Source organism: Cinclus cinclus, chromosome 13 (assembly GCF_963662255.1).
Source record: "Cinclus cinclus chromosome 13, bCinCin1.1, whole genome shotgun sequence".
Lineage (NCBI taxonomy): Eukaryota > Metazoa > Chordata > Aves > Passeriformes > Cinclidae > Cinclus > Cinclus cinclus.
The window spans coordinates 9,653,376-9,680,362 of NC_085058.1; the positions used below are offsets into that span (position 1 = coordinate 9,653,376).

The following is a 26,987-nucleotide window of genomic DNA, read 5'->3' on the forward strand; positions in this document are numbered from 1 at the left end:
GCTGGCATTCATTCATAACTTAATGGTTTTTACAGGTTCCTCTAAGACAACAGAATATTTGAAATAGAGTGTTATCTGTCCTTGTGGGAGAGGGATTGCTTTTTGCATGGGTGCAGGGTTTCTTGCTTCACTGGTAAGTTGCTGATAGCACATATTTTAGACTCTTACCAAATTTGTAATATAAGTAACAAAACCAAAACTTTGAAAAAAATGTGCTGTATGTAGATGATCAAAATTCTTGCCCTTGAAGAAATGATACTGAGGTCTTAGTTGTTCATCTGGTTTTATTTCTTTTAGTAGTCTTTTAATAGACTCACCAAAAATTGAACTAGGTGGGCTTTTTCCAAAAACATGTAGACTTCTGCCCACCCCTGTCCCACAGTCTTCTCTGGTTTGTTTTTATTTGGGGCTTATGTAACCACGGTAAAACTGAGAAATTGCAATATCTATTAAAAATAGATACTGATAGGTATCTTTTGAGGAGGTTTTCAGAATATAAGAGCTTTGTCAGTGGCATGGTTTTTAAAAACCATCAGTCAGACCCAGTGTGAAGATGAGTGTTTGAGTATTGGTTGTTGCAAGTTTTCTGAGCATATAGGAGGCTCAGTCTTTTGGTGCTTATGAAACCCCACTTGCCTAGGCAACAACATTGTGTTGAAGGCTGAATGCTCAGTGAAAGGTTTCCATAAAGTGTGATCTCATAAGTCAACATGGTACTTTTACCAGGGGCTTTCCCTGACTCCAGCAGCTGTGGCATGCCTGCTGATTCCACCCAAAAGTGAGTCAGTGCTCTCACGCAGCACTTTTCAAATTCTCTCTGGTTTATTTTCCAACAAGTCTAACTATGGTCTGAAGCAAAGGGCGCATGATATAAGAGTTCTTTTCCTTGCAATGGTTTTAGGGAAGAAGAACACCAGCTTGTGCCTGGTGGTTGTAAACCAGAGTGGAACCTGTGCACACATGGAGTAGAGATGGCCTTTCCCAGTGAGATTTTTGTGCTTCCATTGCACTTTTGTCAGGCACTAAATTACTCTTCCAAATAATTTGCTCAAAATCGTTTTGAAAGTTGAAAGCTACTTTATATTTCTCCTCAGAAGTGTTTTTATCTGTGTTAGTAGAAAAAGAAGCACAAGAGCACTTGAAAGTATGTTGCCAAAGTTTCTAAGTTCAATACCTATTTAAGGTGATGAGATAAAGCATGAAATACCCCAAACAGAAAACTTTTTGGTGTTAATGGGGAAATTTTTAGAAACCAGCATATTTGGCAAGGATAACACTTCATCCCTATAAATGCTGAGCCCAAGGTACTTCTGTCTGTTGTGAAGATACATTACAGAGGAATAAACCCAGTGACACTTTAGCAAAAATTTGGTCAGCAAAAGGTGTAAACATCTAGACATTTAAGTGGAGGGCTGTGCTCTCATAGGCACTGAAATACCTACGGCAGGTTTTTTTTAAAGATTTATGTTGTTTTCCAGTAACATCTGGAAGTGATTTATTATCACAAATTACTGCTTTCCATCTCTAAACCAATCTCTGTATAATACAGTAGAGAAGTCTGCAAGTAGGTGAATCTTTGTCAGGCTGGATTGTTAAATTAAAGCTGAAACTTACTTATGTCATTAAGTATTGTATTGTGTTTAAGGCCTGAAATAAAATTTCTGGCACACACTTTGATTTATGTACTATAAAAATGCTGTCACAGCTGGAATTTAATGCAGAGCTGCCATCAACCTGTTTAATGGGAGGGATGTCTTGGCTTGGGAGTTAGACTTCCCAAAACTCAATTGCAACTGTGACATGGATGATATGCCTTCAGGAGGAGGTGAAGATGAGTCAAATACATGTTCTTTTTCATTGTTAACACTCATTTGAAAAGAAGGCAGCAGCTATGGAGTTGCTGCAGAATATTTACAGCTAACAGGAAATAGAGGAAGCTGATGAAAGCCTTCACTCCTTGGGTCTTCTGCCATGTAGCTGCTGCTTAAGTTCCTTCTTGAGTTAATGAGCAGCCATCATGAAGATGGTAATTCTCATCTCTAAAATTCCTTTGGCTGCAAAAGCCTTGATGGAAGTCATCCATATCAGTGAGGGAAGTGTGGGAAAAAATATACATAGAAATTTTGTATTGGAAAATCTGTGTTTTAGTGTAAAAAATGTTGAGTTATTTGCCAAGAAAACACCTCGGGAAGAAATTCTTACATACCCTGTAAGCTTAAGTGTGCTCTGCTTTCTCTTTAGAGTGACACGCAGCTCCTTCAGCTCCCCAAACTGAGCATTTGGATGGGTTTTGCATTGTGGTGCCAGTGCCTGTGAAGTTAGCCTAGGTCTGACCTCCACATTGCCCATGTTTCCCCCTGGGACTAGGGTGGAATTTAAGACAGTAATTTGTTTTCAATATAATTCTGCAGAGTTTCTATTAGCCTGTTTACCAGGGTAGTAAATTACTATATTGGTGGTGAGTGAAGGCCAGATAGAAACCTTCTATTCCCTTCCAGTTACAGCCAAATGTCTATTCTATACTCAGCACCACACGCTAATTCTAAAAAAGCTATTTTCTCCTAATTATTTTCTTTTAGAAATGAACAGATTAAAACAGATATCCCTGTTTGCTTTGTTGGGATTTAAATGTATGTTTTGTTCAGATAGGTGCATTGTGTCATGCAGTTTGTTCTAACACAATTTAGCTTAGGCAGAGCATCAGCTAAACCAGGGGAAAATATAAAAAGCTGGAGGTGAATTAATGGAAGTTACTTGCTCTGCTCCTTATAGGCATTTTTGTTTCATTATACTATAACTTCAGGTTTTTTGTGTAGTCACATTTAATATAATCACAATGTAGGAAATGGTAATATAAAGGAAAACAGAAAATGATGTGCTCTTAAGGGCATTAGCTGAGCCAAGTCCTCTTTGCTTTCAGGACCTGTCCAGTTGTAGCATGTTGGTACAAAGTAGCACCTTTAGTTTAGGAGTCAGCAAAAAGAAAATGTTCTCTTCCCACAACTGGCTTATTTTCAAACTGCTAACCATTGCACTGATAATCTTACAGATTTACACTGATAGTTCAGCACTTACCTATGATAGAGTGGGACAGTTGTATTTTACCAATATACATATTCTCTTGCAACTTTTGGCAAATTGACACTTGAAATAAGCCTCAAAGTTCATGTTTTCAGGTATTGCTTTCCTTTTGCTAAATACAGATGTCGAAACTGTAATGATTGACCTACTTTACAATTTGTGATTTCATTGTAGAGCAAGAAATAATTCAGCTTATAGCGTTTGTTCTTATTCCTTTTCTTCGTCCACTTAAGGGAAAACAAAACCAGTTTCCCTGATCAAAATGCAAATATTGGATCTAGACTCTGGTTTGATGCCAAAAAATCAAAAGAAGCACATTAAACTGTTGTTGCTTAGCTAAAAATAGAAGCTACAGTTGGACGGAGAGAAGTGACTCAGTAAGCAGTGTGGTGATGGCAAAATAGGATGTCAGCCAAAACGCAGGAAGCAAGATGGGAACACCCAGATCAGTTTAACAGTCTGCATTTTACACTCCCAGAGAGCAGTAGTTTCTGAGATGACTGTAGGAAACATAAGCTGTAAATGGATTTTATGTCTGTACTTAAGCTGTTTGAACCTGAATAAGTTTTAGTAAAATGTGAATTGTGTCTTTTTTCCCCAGCCCAGTTTTAAAACCAGTCTCTCTATTTGCAGTAAAGCTGCCTCGAGATTAGCTCTGGTGCTGTGAGAGGCATCCAGCAGGGACATGCAGGAGATGGGCAGTGATGCACACGTACCCAGGGAATTAATGCAGCACTGCACTCTGCAGTGGAGCTCGTGGCACTGATTGATTTTTACTGCTCTGCAACTCTGGAATAACTTCATCAGCTCCATGTAGCTGCATCTTGAGTTTTAGAAATCCCCCCTTACTTACAAGATGGTGAGCTTTGGTTTGTTTTTCTGGTTATAACTGGCATAACAACACAGAAGCAGGTGAATTTCTTCCTGTTTTATGTGAAACTAAGTAGGAGCAGAGGGTTTTTTTTATTCTTTATACAGTTATTTTATTTGAATAGCAGGTATACATCAGTTCTAACATGAATTCCTATGCTGCCATTTTCTGCCTTACAGTTGAACTGCTTTGATACTAGGTAGTGGTTCAATTTGGTACCCTGGAAAAAGTCAGCAGACAGTAACAATAAGATGAATTATGGTGCTGCTCTCCTCATGTTTTCACAATCACTGCCCTTGAGCTCAAAGATCTAGAGCCATAAGAATGTAAAACAGTTGTCAATGTGTGTCAATCTGTATAGGATTATTCCTAAATTAAGGTGAGTAACCAGTTGACTGCATTTGCTTCAGTTTAAGTAACTAATAGCTTGTTTCTTGAAAAAAGTAGGCCATCTCATGACTTTTAACTCTTGATAGCTTAAATTATACCTAAACTCTTAATATTGCAAAGCTTTTGAAGGGTATGACTTCAGATATAATTATGGGCTTGTAATATGCAGACACAACATGACTGCTCATTTAGAGAATCTTGAATTTGTGGGATTCAGGGGCAGCTTTCTTTTGAAGTGAAGCACAACGTGGAATTAGTTAACCAAAAGCATCCGTAGGTGTTTCTAATTCCAGAAGAGAAGCTGTTAGTCAAACGTTTACATTGTTTCATTTCCTTTACAGTAGTTTCTTGAATCCCTGCCTTACTCTTAAAATGTGGAAGTACCTGTAACCTGTTTCTTGGAATAGCAAGATAATAAAACTTATTCAGATTTGACTGATTTGCAGGAAGAGCTTTTGCTGTATTTTTTTCAATGCAGAGCACTGCCTTTGGTGGGAGGCAGTGGGTTCTGAGTGCTGACAGTGCAGCCACTTTTTCTCCAGTGTACCTGACTCTCCTGCCATGGCACTCTTGGACTGAAGTGTCTCCTTAGAGACTGCCTGTACTGAAAGCCAAAAGAAAGAAATCCAAGTACTTAAGCCATGCTTTTAGCCTTTGGAAAAGGAAGGAGAGAGCAGATTTGGGCAACCATGCCATGGTGCCCACTGGACAGCCTGGGTCCCTGCAGGAGCATGGCTTGCATCAGCTGGGAATCCCAACAGCCTACATAATGCATTCCATATTTTCTTAAGTATTTTCCTTACTGGGTTTCAACTTTCTGGGTTTCAGCTTTATAAGTAAAATAGGAATGTGATTACTTTTAATCAGTGGCCTTCAAAATCCATTATGGGTGCCTAAAGATTTTCCAGGAAAGGTCTGTGCTGTTAGAGAGCATATTCAAAGGTAATTATTAGTTGTTTTATGGACTCTAAAGGAGGTAGCCCTCAATCAGTAAAGGTCAGGATTAAAGGATACTTCCAGTTGAACTAAATTGTCTTTCTTTGAAGAAAGTCACTTTGCAAAAATTAGCTCTTTTTCTGAAAAGAGGATGAGCTTGGTAGACAGTTGTGGTGAGCAGTGCAGTATGAGAGGTTCTAGGATGATAAAATAAGTGTGGACTAAGAGATTGTGGTTGTAGCACAGCCTGGTCATGATGGGAGGGTAGCACAGGGCAGGAGAGGCTCTGCTGGGGCCTTTTATTGCCTTGCTATGCCCAGGCTGGACAGGGTGTCAGCTCCCAGGTGCATCTTGTGGTGGCACCTGGAGCACAATGGGTTACGTGATACCAAATGTCTTTGTTTCCTGGCCTAAGCCTAGAAAACAGATTAAATGCTCTTCTAAAGCATCTATTTCAGGAAAACATTTTCTGTAATTACTACAGAAAAAGCTGTGATAGGAAAGGGAAGGGAGTTGGTCTGCACAAGCATGACCTAGTTGGGAAAGGAGTCAGCTGAGCATAACTCAATTAACTGAAGTTACAGAGAGTCCTTGGGTTACAGTTAAGTGGATTTGTGAATCCCTACTACCACATAACTAACCTTAATTGATGTCTCAGGCTGTGAGCCAATTTCAATTTTTTTTGGGGGGGGGGGGGATTGTGGCTTCTTATTCTGTATTCCAGTGTGCATGCACCTGTGTGTAGTGGAGGTAGGAGGACAAGGATTTGAAGACTCTGACATTTCTGGTTAAATGGGTCTTTCTGTTTTTTCAGAAGGTATAGAAAAAACCTTTGTTGAGGTTGGTATGTGCGGGAGGCAAAGGAAAACAAAATTACCTGCCTTCAGGTTTCAATTCTCTGGAATTGTATGCTTTGCTCTATGCACAGGAGCTTCAGTCTAAATTTAAATTTCTCTTTTCTTCCTCCTGGAGTAGTCTGACACTGCTGCTAACTCTTGTGCCCACCTGGTCAATAACTTTTAGTTTCAGTATATTGGTTAGAGGGCTGTAGTGCTTTATTTCTTTAATTCTTATGTCAGCTAACTGGACTTTTTGCTATTTTAAGGAGAATAAACCCCGGACAGTGCAGAGATGCATATTTTATGCTGTATACTTGGCATGCTACATTGCTAGAAGTGAAGCAGAACAATAAGGTTAGTTGTATAATCAGATTATAGGATTGAGGTTATTCTATACACAATATATGATGTGTCCTAGGGCTGATTCATACACAAAGCCAAACAGTTGTAGCATACACAGAGTAAGACTTTTTTTAACTGAACACTGAGTTTGCTGTTTCTATAAATGTCATTCCACCCTTGCCCTCAATTGCATCAACTTGCATCATCTGTGTCTGTTGTATAGGAACAATTACCAGGCTTCTCTCAATGGTTGTAGGGTTTTTTCTTTATGAAAACTCTTAGAAGTTGCTAAATGGTATATAAATCTAGTGGAGCTAAAAAAGGATATTATGCTACATGAACTTCATAGGAAATATGTATATTTCTTTTTATCTCTTGCTGTTTGTGCTTTAAAATTTTTAAGTCCAGATCAAATAACTGGTTGGTTACATTGCTGACATAATTTTAAAGTGTTGGCCCTGTCTTTATAATGCTGCAGCATTTCCTAATTCAGCACAGGCTTTTTTAGTGTTACCGTTTTTATTTTGAAACGACATGGTGTTTTTGCAAGTGCAGCCAATATAACTATATAAATATGTCTCTTTAGCTAGTTGGATCTTCTATTCTTAAGGCAAGAAACTGGTTGCTTCTGAAATAATAATTCTGATACAGGAACAGAGGCAGCATTTGTAAACTGAACTTGGAAGTGAGCTTTATCTATTTACATAAAGCAGTACTGTGTATGTAATCTGATTCTTGAGTGATGTTTATTTCAGAATATGTACCTGGCTTTATTCACTAGCTCTTGCTCATTTACTATTCACTGGATCTTTCATCTGAACATCTTAAAACTGTCTATGTCTTGTTGTGACCTGTGATATGTCTGTGAAAGCACTGAGCCCTTCAGGTATGAAATATAAGCTTTGGTATCAGAGGCTTTTTTATACAAAAAAGGGGTGGGCTTTTTTGGCCTAAATCTAACTGCTCAGCAGAAGCACACTTGTCATAGGATTTGTCCATTAATTTGTGTCAGGTTCAAAAGATTTTGATAACATATGGGTTATCCTCTTTAAAAGAGAGCTAAATAATAGAAAGTCTACTGCTTCATCTGGTAAGCTGCTATTGATAATTGAAGGGCATGCCTGTTTTACTTGCCACTTAAATTTCTCCAGTGTAAATTTTCAGGTATCACATTTTACTGTGCACATGCTGATCTTGATCACGCACTCTTTACAGTTTTTCTTAAAAATCATACATGGTTTTACGTATTTTAACTAAAAACAATTCTTGCAGTTTTTATATGGGCAAATTAGTTTTATTTAGTCTGCTAAGCACGAGAAAATTCTTGTTTAAATTAGTTTCACTCCTGTTGAACACTTTCTAGATATTTGAACTTCTATGTTAGAGTAGGCAAAGTACTCCAGTAGTGATCCTTCCTGCTGTGACTTTCCTGAAATTATCATGGCCTTTGGACATACAAAGATGATCTTAGCAGCAAGGTAATGCAGCAATTAATTTTTTGGTCTGTTGTATATCTAAATCCTTTTCAGAGTCTTCTCTAATCCCATTTTCCTATTTCCAAGTATGACTTGCCTATTGTTCACCAGACTTCCAGCTGAAAAAAAAATGCAGGTGCCTAATTTTGTAGGTGACTCATATCACTACCTAAGAGTATTGTCTTCTCTGTTATTTACCATTCCTTTAATCTTTCATGCACCCTTTATTAGATATTTTTTGCTATCCATCAGGTAAATGACCATATTAACTTACGCCAGATGAATTAATGTATCGTTCACAAGCCATATGGGGGTTCTCCAGGGTAATTATTCTGTCCTGGCTCTTCTTCAGCAGTGGGCTGACTTCTCTTACTTACCCTGTGTAAATCCCTTCAAATAGGCTGGAAGCCCTGGGGTCTGTGGTCTGCTAGCCTGGGCTAGGCAATGATGTACATGCAAAAGCTAGTTTTACACACTTTATGATTTGCATATGCAGATAATTACATGTTTGATTGGAGCTTTTGTTTCATGCATCCATTCTTGTATGCATCTCTGAAGTCTGCCTTGCAATGTTTGCCAAATGCTTTGCTATTAGGGGACCAAGACAAAAAAGGCTTCTGAAAGGTATTTTATGCATGATAATTGAAACATGAATAGAAATTAACTCTCTCCCTGTGGCAGTTTTGGTGGATGACATAGGACTTTTAAGCTAAAATTGCAAAGATGTCATGTGCTTTTGTTCCCCTGAAGCATCAAAATAAAGGTAAAGAGCTACTGGCAGCCCTGCCTCCACCCGCTTTTCTTTGCTCCTCTTTAAAATAGACTTTCAAGGGAATGTATTTTAGCTTTCATGGAAAAGAGTTTTCTGTAACCTCTTCAGTAATTAAATAATTTTGAAACTTGAAGTGTTTTGAAGCAGAGAGGGGAATGATATGGGCTCGTTGTACTTAAATCTGTTTGAATGATGGGTGACATCCTCGTGATGAGGGAGGAGGAGGAGGAGGAGAAGGGTGCTCTATAAAACACCATAAAATGGTGCATCTTAACTGCAGGAACCGAATGTGCCAGGGCTCTTCATGAAGAGCAATGCCAGCTGCTGTTTTGTCTACAAAGACTTGTTGAGTTTTCATTCTTTGCACAAGTTTGGTCTGATAGGCTGGCCGTGGTACAAAACAATGAATACTCTGTATGTTTCTTCGGAACATTTCCTATGTGTTAATGGTAACTAAAAATGGACCTCTGAAGTAAGCCTTGCTCTCAGCAGGAGGGACTTGCAATAAAAATCTTAAAGAACATTGTGTCCCACTTTTTCCATAATAGAAGTAAATATTTCTTCCTCTTCTTCAATTTTTAATCTATTTTATGATATAGTGTGGCTTCTTATTCCATCTGTCAGATGATAATAACAATGCCGAGTCATACTGTCATCAGACTTCTCCCACAAGAGCCCAGGAAACCTTTTGTCTTTTAGAAAAGCTGTTGAAAAACAAAGTTCTTTGTTTGTAGTGACAACATTGAGATGAGGAAAGTTGTTTTGTGGTGCTGGAGTGGGGAATGATGGGTTTTATGGGGAATGCAGCCAGTCTGACACAGAGTTCCATTTCCTGTAGCCCACTCTCATTTGAAGTGTAATTGAAACAAACTGCAGAGTCAGCCAGCAGTTGTTATACAGCACATGTAATTAATTTTTGTCTTTTTGAAATGACAGATACTTTGGATGAATACTTTGAGTATGAAGCTGAGGAGTTCCTGGTCTCTTTGGCCTTGCTGATCACTGAGGGCCGGACACCAGAGTACTCGATCAAGGGCAGGACAGAGGGCTTTCACTGTCCCCCAGCACAGTCAAGTCAGCCACCAGCAACTAAGCATGAATGCAGCGACAAACTGGCTCAGGTATGGTGGTGGCACCCATTTCATATCACAAATCCTTGCTACCATGGCTAAAGTCAGCCAAGAACCCCACAGTGGATTCGCAGTTAAGCACAAGTAACAATGGCTTTCTGTCAGTCCTTCATTTAAATGAGTATGTAATTCAGTATCCTTCTAATAATAGATCTGTCCTTAAAATGAGAGATCATTAAGCCTTTTATCCTTGAACATGAAGTTCTGCATGACTACCTGAGTGCAGTGCCTGTTTGAATCTTTATTATGCAAATGACAAGCACTATACTTAGTATTCCTGGTCTGGGGTTTCTTTTGAGAAAATGTAGGCTGACTTGCCGAACTTTTTGCTTTTCCAGGTGTTCTTGAAAAGTTAGTGGTCCAAAAAATACAAGCACATAAAATCTAGCCAGTCTGTTTGGGAGTAAGGAGCATCCCATCTGTAAAGTAAAATTCTTAAGTACTGTGGGAATTTAAGTTATATTTGTGCAGAAGTTAGCCTGCTCCAAAACACAGAATTTATACAGATACTGCTTGAGTCTGTCTACCCAAGAGGGTGCCTTGTGGAGAAATAAATACATGGTAGCAAAGTGCAGTTGGTAGGAAAATGCATTTTTACAAGCTTTTTAAATTTCCTAAGGAAAGTTGTTTAAATGGCAACTGTAAAGGATGAGTTAATTATTTTTTCATTTAATAGCTCTGGAATCTTATTTCTGATTTGGTGAAACCAAACAGAATTTGCCCTTTACTCTTCTCTAGTTCTTTGGAATGTGCTTTTAAATTAGATTTAAATCTGGCTAGTATTTTTATGGGTTGTGTATGTTGACATTTTTCTTTCCCTCAGTGTCGCCAGGCCAGGCAAACCAGATCTGAGGTTATGCTTCTGTGGAAGAACAATATTCCAATCATGGTAGAAGTGATGCTACTTCCAGACTGTTGCTATAGTGATGAAGGGCCCACCACAGAGGGGAATGATTTAAATGATCCTGCCATCAAACAAGATGCATTGCTGTTAGAAAGGTGGATTTTGGAACCAGTTCCTCGACAGTAAGTTGGATATGAGGATTAGTTGATAATGACAAGAATCTTGTCATATTAAATCCTTAAAGTAATCAGTTAGTGTTTTTGAACTGGCTCTTTGCCGTGAGGATTGATCTAAGAAAACCATTGTTTGCTAGTGAAATCGAAGAATTTAAATTTTAGTTGTCTTGTACTCAAAATTTCTGCAGTGCACAATGTGCACTGCGGAGTATGAAATGGTCCTGGTTGCAAGTGGTCCTTTTAATACATGTAACATTTGCTATGTCAAATTTTGTCAATTTTAATGTGTATAAAAACAAATCAGGCTCCGGAATCTTTAAAATATTTGAGGAGTTTTTGCTTTGCTTGATAAAGCTATTTTTTACTTTCTGACTGAAGATCTGACAATGTTCTAATAGGTCTCTGAATATTCTTACCCACACTTATGTGTTTGTTTTTAAATGCCTTAGGAGTGGAGATCGATTTATTGAAGAGAAGACCCTTTTATTGGCTGTTCGCTCCTTTGTTTTCTTCTCTCAGCTGAGCGCGTGGCTGAGCGTTTCACATGGTGCTGTTCCCCGAAACATCCTGTACAGGTACACCTGGAATGCAGATTGCTGCAGCTTGTCTTAAAATCCTTCTTCTCTCCTGGTTTCCTGCTTGCTTTCAGAAGGTGCCATATTGTTGGCCCAGTACTTTGGCAGCTTTATAGGATTTGTGCACTATGCAAAGTGCAGCAGCTGCTGATGTTTCTAGTGTTTTGCTTAGACATTTGTTATGCAGTAGATAATTTGAAGCTTTTCGTTTAGCTGTTTTTGTAAATGCCCTTTGGTGTTGTTTCAGGGTGAGCGCTGCAGATGTGGACTTGCAGTGGACATTCTCCCAGACACCTACTGAGCACGTCTTTCCTGTTCCGAATGTTTCTCACAATGTGGCCTTGAGGGTCAGCGTACAGTCCTTGCCCAGGCAATCCAACTACCCAGTTTTGACCTGTAGTATTCACACCAACCTTAGCTTTTATGAAAAGCAAATGCAAGAGCGTAAGTTCCATCAGCGCAGCGATCCCAGTGCTGCTCAGCAGTGCAGTGCTCCCAGTCCACAGCGTTTTCGTGGGAAACAGACATGGACAATGACACCTGAAGGCCTACTTAATGGAAAAAAGATGCCTGAATTTACTACATCTTTTAGAAATTTCAAACTCTATCCATCTACCCGACGTGGATCTGACTTTGGGGCATCGCAGTCTAAAGTTCAGTGCTACAATGCCACAGCAGACAGTAAGACACAATCTCATGAAACACCGGTCAGAACTTTGAAATCCTATTCTCTAGCTGATTCCCGTGTTTCAAACAGTCATTGCTCTCATCGGCCCCCAGGAGAAACCAATCCTTTGATAGGCTCTTTACTTCAAGAGCGACAAGAAGTCATTGCAAGGATTGCTCAGCACTTGATTCACTGCGATCCAGCTACTTCACCAGTTGTTGCTGGGCGTCCATTCACCACACATGAAAACATCTCGGCTACACCAAAAGCTTTTCGGAGTACTTTCGAAGAGGAGAACTTGCCAAGGAAAAGCAAGGAAAGCTCCCCTGTTCCTGCTGCCAACGTAGACAATGCAATACAGGAAGATGGTAGTGAAGGCAAAACTAGGGCAGTGCCAGAGGTCACACTGCTCGATGCCCGTGTTCCAGGGAACCGCTGTGACCGTCAGTCAGCAGGAGAGAGCAACCCCCTGATCGATTCCCTGCTCCAGGAGCGGCAGGAGGTGATAGCAAGGATTGCCCAACATTTGATTCATTGTGATCCAGCTACTTCCCATGTTGCTGGACGTCCATTCAAAGTGCATGAGGCTAGTCCAGTCACGTCAAAAGTTTTCAGAAGTACATATGAAGATGAAAATTTGCTGAAGAAAGGCAAGGAACCATCTTTTGTTTCTTTTGCTAAATCAAATCTTTCTTCGTTAGCAGACAGCAGTAAATCAGGGACAAAGACACCTGATACTCCTATCAATCCGTCTAGGTTTGATAGAGAATTGAAGACTTCTCTGAAAGTCCAAGCAAGAAGAAAATTGGTTTTAGTAAAACCCAGTGAAGCTGTCCAAAATGCATTTCATCAGACTTCAAATAAACCTTCTCATGCATTTAGTAGCATTCACGCATCACCATCATGTATTAAAGAAAATAAATCTGAAGTTCCAGATAAATTGGAAATACATTCTGGTTATGCACAGAAAGACCAGATAACCAATAGATTTAAACAGGGTTCAAATTCCAGCAGCATTGATGAACAGATTTGCACAAATAAACTTAAAGAAAGAACAGTTGTTAGTGAGAACAATGGCACAGACAGTTTTAATAATTTACAGGTGGAAAAATGCAGAATACTTGAAGGTACAAAAAAAGCAACTGTGATGCTGGTATCTGACTCTTTGCACAAAAATGAGCTCAAGTGTTTAGATAGAGACTCCAAAAAAACAAATATTTATGAGCAAAATACTCAGCTTGTTAGTATTGAAAATTATTTAAATAAAGACCATGACAGTTTCAAAAACAAAACCAAACAAGATAAAACAAAAACTGCACATGATGAGAATGAAGACCCAACGGGCCTCGATTTTCAAAGCACTTCTCAGAAGAAACCTGCAGAAGACAATGCAGTTAAGTGTGAGCGGCAGAAGAACCCAGACGTACAGGTAAATACATATGGGAACAGCCAATAATTCCTACAGCTCCCTTTGTCAGATGGCTTGTACCCTCTATCTGCTAAGGGCCAGCATGAAGAGGGCCTTTCAGCCTGACCTTGTAGGTCAGCAGTGTATTACCCTTGTAATATTGGCCTGAAGTAACTCAGGAAGAATTTCTTCATGTAAAGGGTTAAGCATGAGAATGGACTGCCCAGGTGGTGGAGTCACCATCCCTGGAGATGTTCAAGAAACAACTTAGTCGTGCTCTAGTTGACAAGGTGACCTGTTAAATGATGCTCTGTGTTCGGGTAACTTGGCCAGTGGTGCCTCCCCTAAAGTTCATGAGTTTAACATGGAGAAGAACATTGTCCTATTCCCCTCACGGTGACAGAGTTATGAATGAATGTTTCCATGAGCAGTGGGGCATCTTGGTTTGTAGAAATGCACCCATCTGAGTATGGAATGTCATCTTTTGGGAGCAGTCTGTGCAACTGTAGATTGAGTCAAGGGGAATTTATACTGAATGTTTCATCCCATGTTAGGGTGATGTAGATCCCCCCTGGGTCAGGAGTCTTCTCCCTTGCAGCAAGTGAGTGTTATCATGATAGGTCCCTGAAATATGCCATTGATAACCTGAGTAAGTTTGTTTTGCTGGCAGAAAGCACCGTCTCTAAAACACACAAATTCATGTCGGAAACACAATTTTCGATCCCTGGACGGAACTTCAACCAAGGCTTTTCATCCCAGAACTGGACTGCCTCTGCTTTCAAGTCCTGTAAGTTATTCTTAAAATTCTTTTAGCTGAGAAAGGACTATTTTTTCTTCTAATGTCTGTGTATGGTATAGAATTTGACAAAATACCTAGGTGAAGTGTATGTGTTTACTTTGTGTCACAGTGAATACTCTTGTGAGTGGAAATTAATGCTTAAATGAGAGTTAATGTGTAGATTAGGCTGCACAATAATTTTGGAAAAGAAAATATTAAAGATGTGGTTGTTGAGATTATATCAAGATTAACAAAAGGTGGCATTAGAAAAATTGATGGAAACAATGCTTTGGTGCTATTTAAGAGCACAAAAGAAAGCATTTTGAAGATCAGTGTTTTAAGCATAAGTTAACATTTTGTCATTTAGGAGGTTTTGTGTTAGTTTTTAATACCTGATTGCTCACTATACCAAAGCCTTTGTTTCTGTGGACAGTTTGTACTGTACATTCTTCAGTAACCAGAGGTGTCATGGAATGACTTAGTGAAACAAAGCTGCTGGGATAAGGCAGACACAGGGGAAGAGTCACAGCTCTTGGTAGGTTGGTTGGAGTTTTAAAAAATCAGGCAGTTCCTATTAAAACTACTGAAGTAGTGATGTCCTGTAATCAACACATAATATGCTTTATTCTTCATTGCCTGTAAAGGCTGTCATATTTTCAGGGAAATTGGATGGAAATTGTTACAGCCTGTTTATTAGTAATATTCTGTCCTGTTCCCAAGAGACATCATCTTCCTGAATGTCTTTATTGAAATACTTCCTGTTAGTTAGAATTTACAGTCTCATCATTAATAATCCTAGAACTTTCTTCACCAAGTTTAAAATGTATTGGAATTGCATTCTCTACTCTGTTCTTACAATTTTGTAATGTCATGAAAATTCTTGGCAAAATGTGCTTACTTGGCAAAATTGTCTGTGGTAGCAGTTCATTTTTCAAATTAGCATCTTCTTTCCTTGTGGAGGTTCCTCAAAGGAAAACACAGTCTGGGTGCTTTGATCTGGATTCATCATTATTGAAATGTCTGTCTGCAAGAAGGTATGTTTTATTTACCAGAAACATTGAGATTTTTGAGGGAGGCGTAATATATATATATATATATTTATATGCAAAATCAAAGCATGTTAGCAGAGACGAAAAATGCTTTCAAAAGAATCCTTATTTTGATACATGGCTCAGCAGCTGAGTTGCCCTGGGAGTTCCAGGTTAGCACAGCTATGGAACATAATCATGGAATGTGAGTTGCTGGCAGAATGAATTCTGTCCCATGCAGGGGTGGATATGCTGTCAGATACACTTGAGTTTGCAGACAGAAAAACTAATAATTGTTGATTATCCTTCAAACCAATGTTATTTTTGTGTTGTATTTTGTTCTTAGGTTGAGCGTGTTAAGCATTTTGTCATAACTTGTTCAGAGAACCAGACTTTTGAAAAAGGCCAGTCATGGCCTTTCATATATTAATACATGTAACACAAACAGATTTTGGTATGGTTTAGTGTTTGGAAATAGGTGATATATTGCAGAATGAGACAAAAGTACCCACATACAAGAGAAAATAATCTGGTATTTTGATTCTTGCTAATGGAGCTAAAGAACACATTTTTATTGTCTTTATCCCTTGTAATGTAAAATGTAAAGCTGGTGAAAATATTTTTTCAGTTAATTAGACAACGTTCTGCTAAAGTATTAATAGGCAGTGTTCAACTGTTACTTCTTTAGGACAAGATTTTGTAGTACAGTAAGTAAATTATTCTTTCTCAAGCTGTTTATACCCAGAAGACAAAAGCAAATGTGTTTATCCTTTATATTTATTCTGTCTTTTTTTAATAGCCCACAACAATGTATAAACAGAGACGGTGATCCAGACAGCCATGGGAAACCATTTCTAAGTTCTAGTGCTCCACCAGTAACAAGTCTAAGCCTTCTGGGAAACTTTGAGGTATTGCATATTCTCTAGAATTCTTGTGGTATTTTTAATACTCTTCTGTACTGCTTTTAAAAGTGTATTACTGTGAACAATTCCAGCATTATTAGAATGTAAAAGTTCCTAACTGAATTGAACAGAATTTGTTTTCATTTCCAGCTGTAAAGACACTTATTTCATGCTTCAGACATCTTCTGTCTCAGAAAATCAAATACAATGAGTTGCTTAAGCTTTTGTTTCCCACTGCGGTCAAGTTAGGAGATGTTCTGTTGCCATAAATGAGATTTAATAACCTGTAATTGTTCATGTTTATAATGTACTTACCTAGAAAAAAGGATTTACATTTTCACTCGTAAAGTCTACTTAGTATGTCACAAAAACTGGATTAAGTCAGTGTGTTAGACAGAACGTGTTTGAAATGTAGGCTCCAGCTCTTCACTTCATATAGAATATTCAATTACTGCAACTAATAGCCAATGCATTAATGGGTTGTATTGTACTGTCTTGTGAAATATGGAGTTGAATTTGCTGGGGAAGGTTACAGAATCTAGGTGAACTTTTTTTCAGATAGTGTATGTTGAAAATCAAGCATAGATCCTGCTGCAGTAAAGTTCTCTGTGGGCTTTTGCACTTGTTTCCTGATTAGTTATGCTCTGTTTTATCTGAGGTGTTCCCAGCCTAAGCTGTCTGTGCTGTGTTTTTCAGGAATCTGTCCTGAATTTCCGCTTGGACCCACTGGGTGTCGTGGAGGGTTTCACAGCAGAGGTGGGAGCAAGTGGAGTCTTTTGTCCCACGCACATGACTCTGCCAGTTGAAGTGTCATTCTACAGCGTTTCAGATGACAATGCGCCCTCTCCTTACATGGTAAATGTGTGGTTGGACTTATTTTAAATAAATTCTGGTATGTGGAGGTGAAGAGCAAGAGCTTGGTGAGTAGAGGGTTCAGAAACTAAAGATTTGCAGGGATCTGGCTTATTTTCAACTGCCTGTGACAGAGTTCTGCTGTCCCTCTTCCTTTCCCTAGCTAGTGCTTTTCCTTCTACTTCTCTGCCCCACCATTCAGCTGTTCTCATCTTGGGATATTGAATGTATTTGTCTCCCCCCCACTGGAGTGATCAACCCCCAATATCTCTTTTTATCCATCTAACTTAAAATAGCAGTGAGGCAATAGCTGGACTTAACAGGATATATTTTGTTGTCCCAACCAGCAGCTGCTCTGGGCAACTAACCTCTCTGCAGGGTGGCTTAGGTGCAAGCCAAGGGGCAATTGCTGATGCAGACCTTAGACTTGGAAGTTACTCAGCCCTTTCTTTTAAAGCAAATATTGTCAGGGCTGTTGTGACACTCAGCACTCTCATGGGCTGCGTTGTTTGCTGATGTTTGCAGCCATGCAGTGTTTGTGTTCTCTGGGTGCTAATTCTGTTGCTCCTTTCCACAGTGACACCGTGGGTTTTGCATGTCTAAAAGTGCTCCTCTGTAAAAAGCAAATGGTGTCTTGTATGCCGCCATTGAATCGGAGGCTGGATTTGTTCTGAATGCCTATTAAGGAACCTTAATGTATGTAGGTGACAGGTTTTCATATGTGTACATATGTCTTAATATTATGGTGAAGAGTTTGTGTAACCATGTAAGTCAAGCAATGAACATCTGAATATCCCAATATTTAGATTTAGATTTTAAATTCAGTTCCCATTTCTGACCATCTGTTTTTGAAGGTATTCAGAAAATGAAATTGCTTAGAGTTTACGTTATGGCTTTGAGTTTAAACTTGGACATGTTTTAACTGCTTCAAAAAGTATCTGTGCTTTTGCTTTCATCTTTCTGGATTATTTCATGTGATTTTCTAGGAGGCGAAGGGATTCTCATGTTCTTCAAATGGTTAAAGTAGCATTGCTTATTTTCCTAGCTGGGTTTCATTGTTTCAGGCTTTTCAACATGCTAATTCCAAATATGCTATTATGGCTGAGTCTCCCAGGATTTATACAGCATTTGTGTAGTGCTTCCATCATCAGAAGCATTGTTTCTGTTTGTATAGCTAGTTTCTCTGCTTCGGGTTTTCCTGATTGTTTGTTTGGTTTGTGTTTTAAAAATCCAGTGCAGTGGGGTGCAGCACTGGTGCCCTGCAGGGTGACCAGACGTGTGGCAGTGCCTCGAGTGTGGCCTTGGCAGTGTCACAGCACCCTGTGGGGCACTTGGGGCTGCTCATAGATCCCAGCTGGTACAAAAGCACATGTCATCCTTCCTAAAGTTTGGATTAGAATGGAAGATTAAGTGCATCTGCTGCCTTTGAAAAGCAAAAATTAATTCTGTGAGATTTGGAGTACTATTGGTGCAATTGTAGATGATATAGAAGTGGAAAGGAGGAGACAAATGTTTCATTTTAACTTCCCAGCTGCTTTGAAAAGAAAGCTGTTTTCTCCTCACTCCCTGATGTGGAGAAGATGTGGAAACTTGAATCTTGTTTCAAGAGGAGAATGTACCTCTTATCGCACAGCTTTTAATGTTCTGCCAAAGTATCTTTAACGCCCCTACTGTCCTAATCTTAAATGCATTGCCTTCTCTATTTTTAGTTTATACAAATTACTGATTATGTTTCAAATAAATGCAATTACATGACTAGAACATTTTGATTTGTTTATCTCTGTGACCTAAATATGTGTTTTGTTTTTGTAGGGTGTAATTACTTTAGAGTCCCTTGGTAAAAGGGGTTATCGGGTACCGCCTTCAGGAACAATACAAGTGGTACGTACTCAGCAGATAAGGGTGCCTTGAAACCACTAACACCAAGAAAGTCATGCAGACATGAGGTTATTGGAGATGAGCATGAAGCTAGCAGTGGAAATGTGCATTTCTGTAGGTGCTGTAGTAATTCAAAGTAGAAATTTCTATGTGGGACAAAAAAGATTCCCAAACTTTGAATGCTTCTGTGCTCTGAGGAGTCTTAGAATCAGTTCCAGGAGATCTGGAATACCTGGGGACACTGTGGCTCTGAAAAAGTGATGGGGAAGTAATTAGATTACAGTCCAAATCCTGAAATTCTGCTAAAGTGATTGAATAATTGTATCTACTTTTTGTAATATTTTAACACAACTTTTACTTTTGTAATAAAATGACAAAGTAAATCACAGTCATTGCTTAGAACCAGTGAACTGACTCTTTCTTTTCAGAACCCAGTCCAAGATAACACATTCATAATTTCAGGTTTAAAAGCAGAGCCCACCACTGTGCTTCCTGCGAGTGTATTGTGTCTGGAAAACAGTGTAGACAAAAAGCTGACTGAAAAAATAAACGGGGATGCTGATTAGCAAAGTAAGAGTAGTCATATACTAGTGTTTCATTCAGATTAGATTGTGTTTAGCATTATGTTTAAGAATGGGAATTGCTGGGAGCTGAAGTGCTGAAAACCAGAAAGGCTTTACAAGGTCTTTACATAAATGTTTTTGTATGGCACAGAAACAAAGTGCATAGAGAACTATTTTGGCAGATCGAGTTTGGGTTAGATTTATTGGTTTCTTTTTAAAAATTTATCATCTCTAGAGAGTATAGTATTGAACTGTTTATCTTCTCAGACCTTATTTAACCCTAACAAAACTGTGGTGAAGATGTTTGTGGTGATCTATGACTTGAGAGAAATGCCAGCTAATCATCAAACATTCCTACGGCAAAGAACTTTTTCTGTTCCTGTGAGACGAGAAATCAAGCGAACTGTCAATAAAGAAAACAGTCACCAGACTGAAGAAAGGCTACTACGCTACCTCATACATCTGAGGTAAGCTCCTTGAAGTTAAAAAAAAAAATAAAACAAGAAACCCCTACAAGCACAAGCCAAAACCACAAAAAAGTATCTGCCAAAATTTAACTCATAATTTCTTTCCCAGCCAGCCTTTCTGTATATAGAAATAAGAAAGAATGACAAGAAAAGTTAAATAAAAAGAATGCTAACTTTAAGCATTAAGATCTTTAAGCTGTACAGTAAAGGAGGAAGAGCTAATAAATAATTTGGGCTCTTCTTGGCAGAAACAAAGTTAAAATATAACATAAAGCTCTCTCTTGGCATTGAAGTATTTTGGATACCATTGTAAAGCTTAAATCTTTTCTTAGCGAGAGAGAAATTGTTCTGGCTGAATCGATGCACTTTTTTTGAGGTTACAGGGAATAGTGAAAGTGGATGTGGTATGGGCAAAAGCCACAACTAAGGATCACTGAAGCCCTGGTGTGCTTGCTTCACATGTGCCTCCTCACCAGAATAGCTTGTAACATGAAAAATGGTCTGAGCTACTCCTAAAAAGACAGTGTTTAGTGGCAAAAATGTAAATACCTGTTTCATGATGCAATACTGGGGATTATGCCTTTCACTTTATAAAATATTCACTCAATCTTCCTTAAATGATTTACAAAGCACTGCCTGAAACCAGACACTGCTGCTGCTCTTGGGGTGTTCTAGAGACTGCAGTTGGAAACAAAGGGGAATAATTTATATGCTTGGTCCTCCTGCAGTTAGTAGGCTTTTTGCTTGTGTTTTTGTAGTAAGAAATGCCTGTACACACAGACCCAGTGCTTTCACTGCAGTGTTTGGAAACCCATCAGCAGCTGACATTCTGAAGTGAGCAAGCAGGACAAAAATCAAATATCTTACACATCTCTATTGTGGTACAATTATTTCTGGTACATATTATTTTTCCAATATAATGGCATTGATTTCTACGCAAGAGACTTTTGAAACACAACCTTGTCTAGAACAGTGATTCTAAGCCACCCTCTCCCATTAAATAAAATTGACAGTCATAAAAAAGTGTGTTAGTTTACTGGAGTGTGAAAACAGTATCATAAGAAGGCTGTTGAACAGTGTTTCTTCATTCTGAAGTCTAGCCTGGATTGAAATTCAGCCTTTCAGGCCACACTAACTTGCAAGGTGTAACCTAACTACCTTCTAAAATTTTTCTTCTGAGGCAAATTCTGAAAAATGCCCAATAGAAGGCTCTGTTCAGGTGTAATGTTCATCTGACTGTGCAGAGGAACTGGGGAAGGCCTCAGCTGCAGTGGTAGGTAAAATCTGTGGTGAGCTGGGTCTGGCATACCTGTAGGAAAAGTAGTGGTCTTGTGTCCCCTTTCAGTTTCTACCTTAATGTAGTTTGTAAATTTCTTGTTGACAGACCCAAGAATTACTTCTATTTGAAGGCAAATCTGCTTTTTGCTCTCTCATGTGTTACAAGTAGAAGGTTTTTTTTAAGAGCTTCCTAATTCCAATAGCTGCTGAGAGATGGAAATGTTGCAGTTCTGATGCTTCTCGTTTTGAAATACCTGTACAATTTAGCTCAGCTTTCAGACCTCTGGTGGGGGTCAGTTCAGGGGTTAATGATGTGTAATTGGAAATCATCCATTTCTTTTGGGAAAACCAAGATCATAATTATGATGCTTAGCTGCTTACTTTGGAAAGTGAATGACAGAGTATGCCACAAGTTTTTTCTACAGTGATAAACCCAAGCTTTGGGTCCTTTCTCATAATCTAAGTATGGCAGAACTCATTGAAATATTAAAGTAGCTTATGTTGATCTTTCTTGTGGTTTATTATACTGAGCACTTAAGATTTACAAAAGATTCAGTTGTCCATTTAGAAGTCTTTTTTTACTAAAGATGGATTTTAATTAGGAGGGCTTAAGAAATCTTAGTATTATATTAATTAATGTAAATTGGTTTTAAAGATTCATTTTTAAAAGCAGCAAAGTTTCCTCAAGCCTGCTTCACTGAAAAGCTATGCAAACCTTAAAAGTTTTAACTATTCAGATTTATTTTTGTTTGTTACTCAAGTTGACTTGGAACAGCTTTTCAGTTTTAGTTGCAGTAGTTATTGAGCACAAGCATCTTAGGCTTACATATTGAAATTTTGTTTAAAAAACAAATGATGTCACCACCAGTGAGCTGCATTGTGGTTGCATCTGCTTGCAAGGCCTTAATCACAGTTGTCAGCACTCACATTATGAAAGCTCCTTTTCAAGTGGTAATTCAGCAAAAAACGCTTGCATAGGTCTGGAGCTTAACATTGGTGGCCAGATTTTCTACAACAGTCTTTAAAGTGTCAGATTTATTGTGTGTGCAGCTCCTGCATGCAGTTCTGTGTGTTTGAGGTTCTGTTCTGTATGCCATTGCACTGTACTTGTACATGCAGCTACAGGATTGAGATACCAAATGGAGCTTGCACACACAGCAGAGCTTTGTTCGTTATTAAAAACCCCCAAGAGTTGCACCTGCACTTTGTTTTTGGAAGATGCTTTGGGGATAATTTTTTTGTTGCATATGAAGCAATGACTTTTTGTCTTGTAATTAAATCTACTTGAGCATAAGAACTGTGAGTTCAGCTGTGCTTGTGCCTTGTTTCTGTCTGACTTTGTGGGGATGATGACCATCTGTGGGTTTCTAGGTCACGTTCTGGCACCCTTGTAAAAAGTAATTAACAGCTAACCTGCCCACAGCTCAGCATTTTTCAGGTTTTTAAAGCCAGGTCAACAGCCTTAGTTACTGACACAATGCCAGGGATTGCATGGAGCATAGTTACTGTTGCTTAACAGTTAAACAGGGGTTGTCACTGAGGGCTCAGTGGATGGGAAGCATGAAACTGGTTGTTAAAAGTAGTGATTCCTCAAGGTGTTGAGAAATATTTTTAAATACTGTTCTAATGTGACATGCACCTTTATTGGTCGAAGCTGAAGATACCTGCTATTACTGATTTACTAGCTGCTTTTGATCTTTCTGGTCTCTCAGCATTTTTTATCTAGAAATTTTTATCCTTGTCCTAATGCTTTTACTTACAGATTTTATGATTGTGTTGTATAGTCCTTTTCACTTACAAAACACATCTTGATGGATATGTTTTCATGATTATCCTGCTTTTCAGTATTATTCTGTTTCTGTGAATTACTCTGTTCTTTGTGAATTTTGATGGCCTGTAAAATACATATAGGGATTTTGTGCCTGTACTTGTCATTTATTCAGTAAAATTCCTCTTCAGACTTTCTGACATTTGTATTCCTGTATTTGTCTGTTGTTACTGTTCCTAGGACACTGTCTGTCAGAGACCTTGGTTGTCTTGGGTTTTTTATTCTTTACACAAAACTACTGGAGCTGCCACAGCTCTGGAGTCAGTCCCATGCTGGCCACTCCATCACCATCCTGCAAGGGTGTAGGCAACACTTGTCTCAATTATTTCAATGCATTTGCATGTATAAAAAACAAGATTTCTAAATCTCAAATACTAGGGTAGACCTGTCTAAAAGAAAAAAAGTAGGTAGTGGATGCAGAGCTGAGAAGAATTCCTTGAACTTTGCTGCTGTCTCACACTTATCCTTCTTCCATCTTTCTGAAATATCAGGCTCAGAAAAGTCTTATTGCAGGGAACCACTATTTACTGAGCAAAGGGAATTTTGCAGGATTATCACTCATAGAAAAGAGCAAGCTTGAGAAGTTTAAGAATAGACTATGCTAATAATTCTTTTGAAAGCTCCATGTGTAAAATGGGAGTTGAGATCTATTTTATGATGGTGCTTTACAACTAGATCTATAGGAATTAATTTCAATCATACTTTTGCTGCAATAGACCTTTCACTAAAATTTTTCCTTTAAAAGTGTGTTAAGTGCTAGAGGCTGAGTTATCTGTTTGTGGTGTTTGCTTTGTCCCTTGTCTCTTCTACTCTTCCTTGTGCTCTCCTCCACAGTTTTCTCTTAAGGTAGTGTGTTTTCCCTTTTGCCTGTCAGGTAAAGGGCTTTCACACTGACAGCACTGAGCAAATAAATAGTGATGGATGAGATCTCTGTGGGAGCCAGCAGGAGCATTCTGCTGGACCCTGCTGCATTTAATGTCCTTGACAGCTGTATCCAGGAGAACAGAGTTTTCCTTTGTCTGGCTGTGGGGATGACTGCAGGCTATTCTGAACCACTCCTCTGAACAGAACAGTGCCACAGAATCCATTTCTGCAACCTGCCTTCCTCAGACCATGAAGCCTTGATGGATCTTCTGTACTTGTCTTTCTCCTACTGCTCAGAATTTCAGTCAAATTATGAATAGGTTTATTCTAGAGATACTGCTTTTGCTTCAGTGGGGTCAATACGTAAAAACCCATTAAAAATCTGTGCAAATTGTAATATATGATAACACAGTATGCATTGCTCTCTCAGCATTTGCCATGGTATCATCTTGTGACAACAGCAATGACTTTTCTGTTGCAGTAGCAATAGAATTTCTCCCTCACTGTGGCATAGTGGTACTGACATTAAATTCAATTGCTGTAAGAAATGCTTCTTAGGCTCTTCTGCCTTTACTGGTGGACAGAAGGAAATTACAGAGTTCTGCCACATGAAAACCATAGAATACAATACTCTGAAATGCAGATCTTGTCTCCCCATATACAGTTGTTAATACCCAGGGAAAATGGAACTGGCACATTTCTGCAGGTTTGGAAGACCTGAATTAGGCTGTTTGGCTGCAGCATAAAAGATGAATGGGCCAAGGAATTGATCACTGTTTGCTTTGGTGATTGGGCCAGTGAACTGCAGACTCTTTGAAATTCTCCCTAGACTGTGCAAAAAAAAATTCCTGTGTGCCTGTGGAGATCCCAGTACCTACTGCTTCTCAAGACAAGTTCTTGTATTTGGATTGTGGTATAAAGCAGTAGTAAACTTCCTGATGTTACATTCATGAAGAGAGCAATGAAATCTGTCTGTGATTGCTGAAACTGAAATACATATTCAGTTTGTATATAGTTGGAAATTCCCTTTTGTGTGTGATTATGCCATCCTTTGGACATTTTCAGGAGTGCTGACTGAAGAGCATTTTTTGCCATTCCTGATTGCTGAAGACTTTAATGTCCAATGTACATAATGGCAGTGTGAACTTCAAATATTCCATGCCACTTTCAAAGCTGTGCACTGCATTGGTGATTAGGAACAGAACCTTTAATTGTCAAAAGAAATAATGCAGAATGAAAGTGTTAGGATATTCTCCCTCTTTTCATTTTAACTAATTTTGTTTGTTCAAAAGTGTTTTGCCTTAATGTTTTAAGAATGCATTTTATTTAATAATTTAAAGATTATTATTCTGTTTTAGATAATACAGATATTTGTATCCTTTTCAGGTTCCAGAGTTCTAAATCTGGAAAGATCTACCTCCACAGAGATGTAAGGCTCCTATTCTCTCGGAAATCCATGGAAGTTGATAGCGGCGCTGCATATGAACTCAAATCTTACACTGAATCTCCAACAAATCCTCAGTTTTCACCAAGATGCTAGCAAACAATGGCAAACTAAAGTATTCATTTTACTGTTGAGTACTCCTTGCAAGCAAAGATTGGTAGAGACAACAGTATAAAGTTAAGTCTGTAAAGGAATAAAAATAGCGCTCAAGAGAAAGAAGGTTCTGTGTGATCCTGGACCAGTTTTTAAAAGGTTTCTGGAATGAGCTTTGTGTATTCCAAGTAGACTGGAAACATATTTAAATCTAATCTTTTTGTACTGTTTAAAACCACTTCATTGGATGTGTTGCAATAGCAAATTCCCAAGTTAGTTTAGTGTTTACACTTTTTATTTTATTTTTCAGTTATTTAATATTTAATGTTTCATTTAATACTCAAGTGATGTTTGTCATTAGTGTTCTAATGTAGCATAAATCCTATGTAAAATCATACTATGTATTTTTTGCATTAATATTGAAATCTGAAATATATACAGATGTCTTTAATCTGTGTGCTGTTTTAAGTGATATTCATTTAAGTTATTGAAAATGGGGACAACAGGTGAATTTCCATAACATTTCATACTATGCAAGCATTTAGCTGTTTTTTATCTTTAATGGTACCATTTTCCATTTTTTCTCACATCCAGATTTAATAACACTTGCAACCACATTGGAGATTGTTTATTTACTTATGCATTCAGATCATTAATTCAATTCACATTTTGCTCCCTCAATTTCTTTTATCTCCTTAAGGGTCATTTTAATTTTGCTTTCTATTATTAGTTTTCCTCACATAAAATTTGCACCCTCCCCCATTTTATTTCTCAAATTGTATTAAAGGATGTACTGTGCAAACAAATTAGTATTTATATCTCAAATATATGCAAAAGCTATGAAACTTGTACTTTTTGTTTTATTTTTAGATGAGAGAATCTTCATGTAATCCTAAATATTTTTCATAGGTCAATTCCATGTAGGCCACTAGGTGGCCATAGGAAGTTTTACTAGCAATGCTACACTGGGCATATGACTATTTTCGTGTGTGTATCCCTAAAACAAAACAGTCAGATGAACAGTTTATGCTAAGTGTTAAACTGTGTAACTGAGAGAAATAAAGTTAGAAGCATTTGATTATATTTGAGCTATATATTTAATAACGGAAATGAAGCTTTATGACATTTGATGAAGATCTGTGTTTCTCAACTGTCTTACCTTGATTTGTGTTCTTCTTTGCTGTAGGTTTTTAGAGTGTCACTAATATGCAAGGTGCCCTTTAACATGCTTATCTGATGAAGACTGGAGAAAGGATGAATGTGCATCTTGTATGTTCAGCATGGCCCTTAGATGAGAGAAGTCAGTGTATCATGAAATCTCCCAGGAAGTCTGCCAGGGAACGTAAGGGAGACTGGACTTTCCAGATGATACTTATCAACTATCTTGTAAATGCAAATGACTGCTGCTCCAGAAGGCCAAAGCTCAAATATTACTGATTCCCTTCCCCACTTCAGCAGTGTTTTCCACTCTGTTACACTGGGTTTTCTAAGGTTTTACCTAGCATT

At 38.4% G+C, this 26,987-nt stretch overlaps 1 protein-coding gene across 1 annotated transcript in view; it reads left to right on the forward strand.

Moving 5' to 3' along the window:
- The window catches only part of ATOSA (atos homolog A), a 46,922-nt gene extending 20,358 nt beyond the window's left edge, over window positions 1-26,564 (forward strand). The window contains exons 3-13 of the mRNA XM_062501204.1: window positions 9,643-9,827; window positions 10,660-10,862; window positions 11,306-11,431; window positions 11,679-13,527; window positions 14,177-14,293; window positions 15,245-15,318; window positions 16,112-16,220; window positions 16,911-17,069; window positions 18,879-18,947; window positions 19,775-19,974; window positions 25,331-26,564. Of these exons, the coding sequence (XP_062357188.1) occupies window positions 9,643-9,827; window positions 10,660-10,862; window positions 11,306-11,431; window positions 11,679-13,527; window positions 14,177-14,293; window positions 15,245-15,318; window positions 16,112-16,220; window positions 16,911-17,069; window positions 18,879-18,947; window positions 19,775-19,974; window positions 25,331-25,484 (3,245 nt within the window). The 3' untranslated portion in view covers window positions 25,485-26,564. The remainder of the gene's footprint in view (window positions 1-9,642; window positions 9,828-10,659; window positions 10,863-11,305; window positions 11,432-11,678; window positions 13,528-14,176; window positions 14,294-15,244; window positions 15,319-16,111; window positions 16,221-16,910; window positions 17,070-18,878; window positions 18,948-19,774; window positions 19,975-25,330) is intronic.
- Window positions 26,565-26,987: the final 423 nt, after the last annotated feature.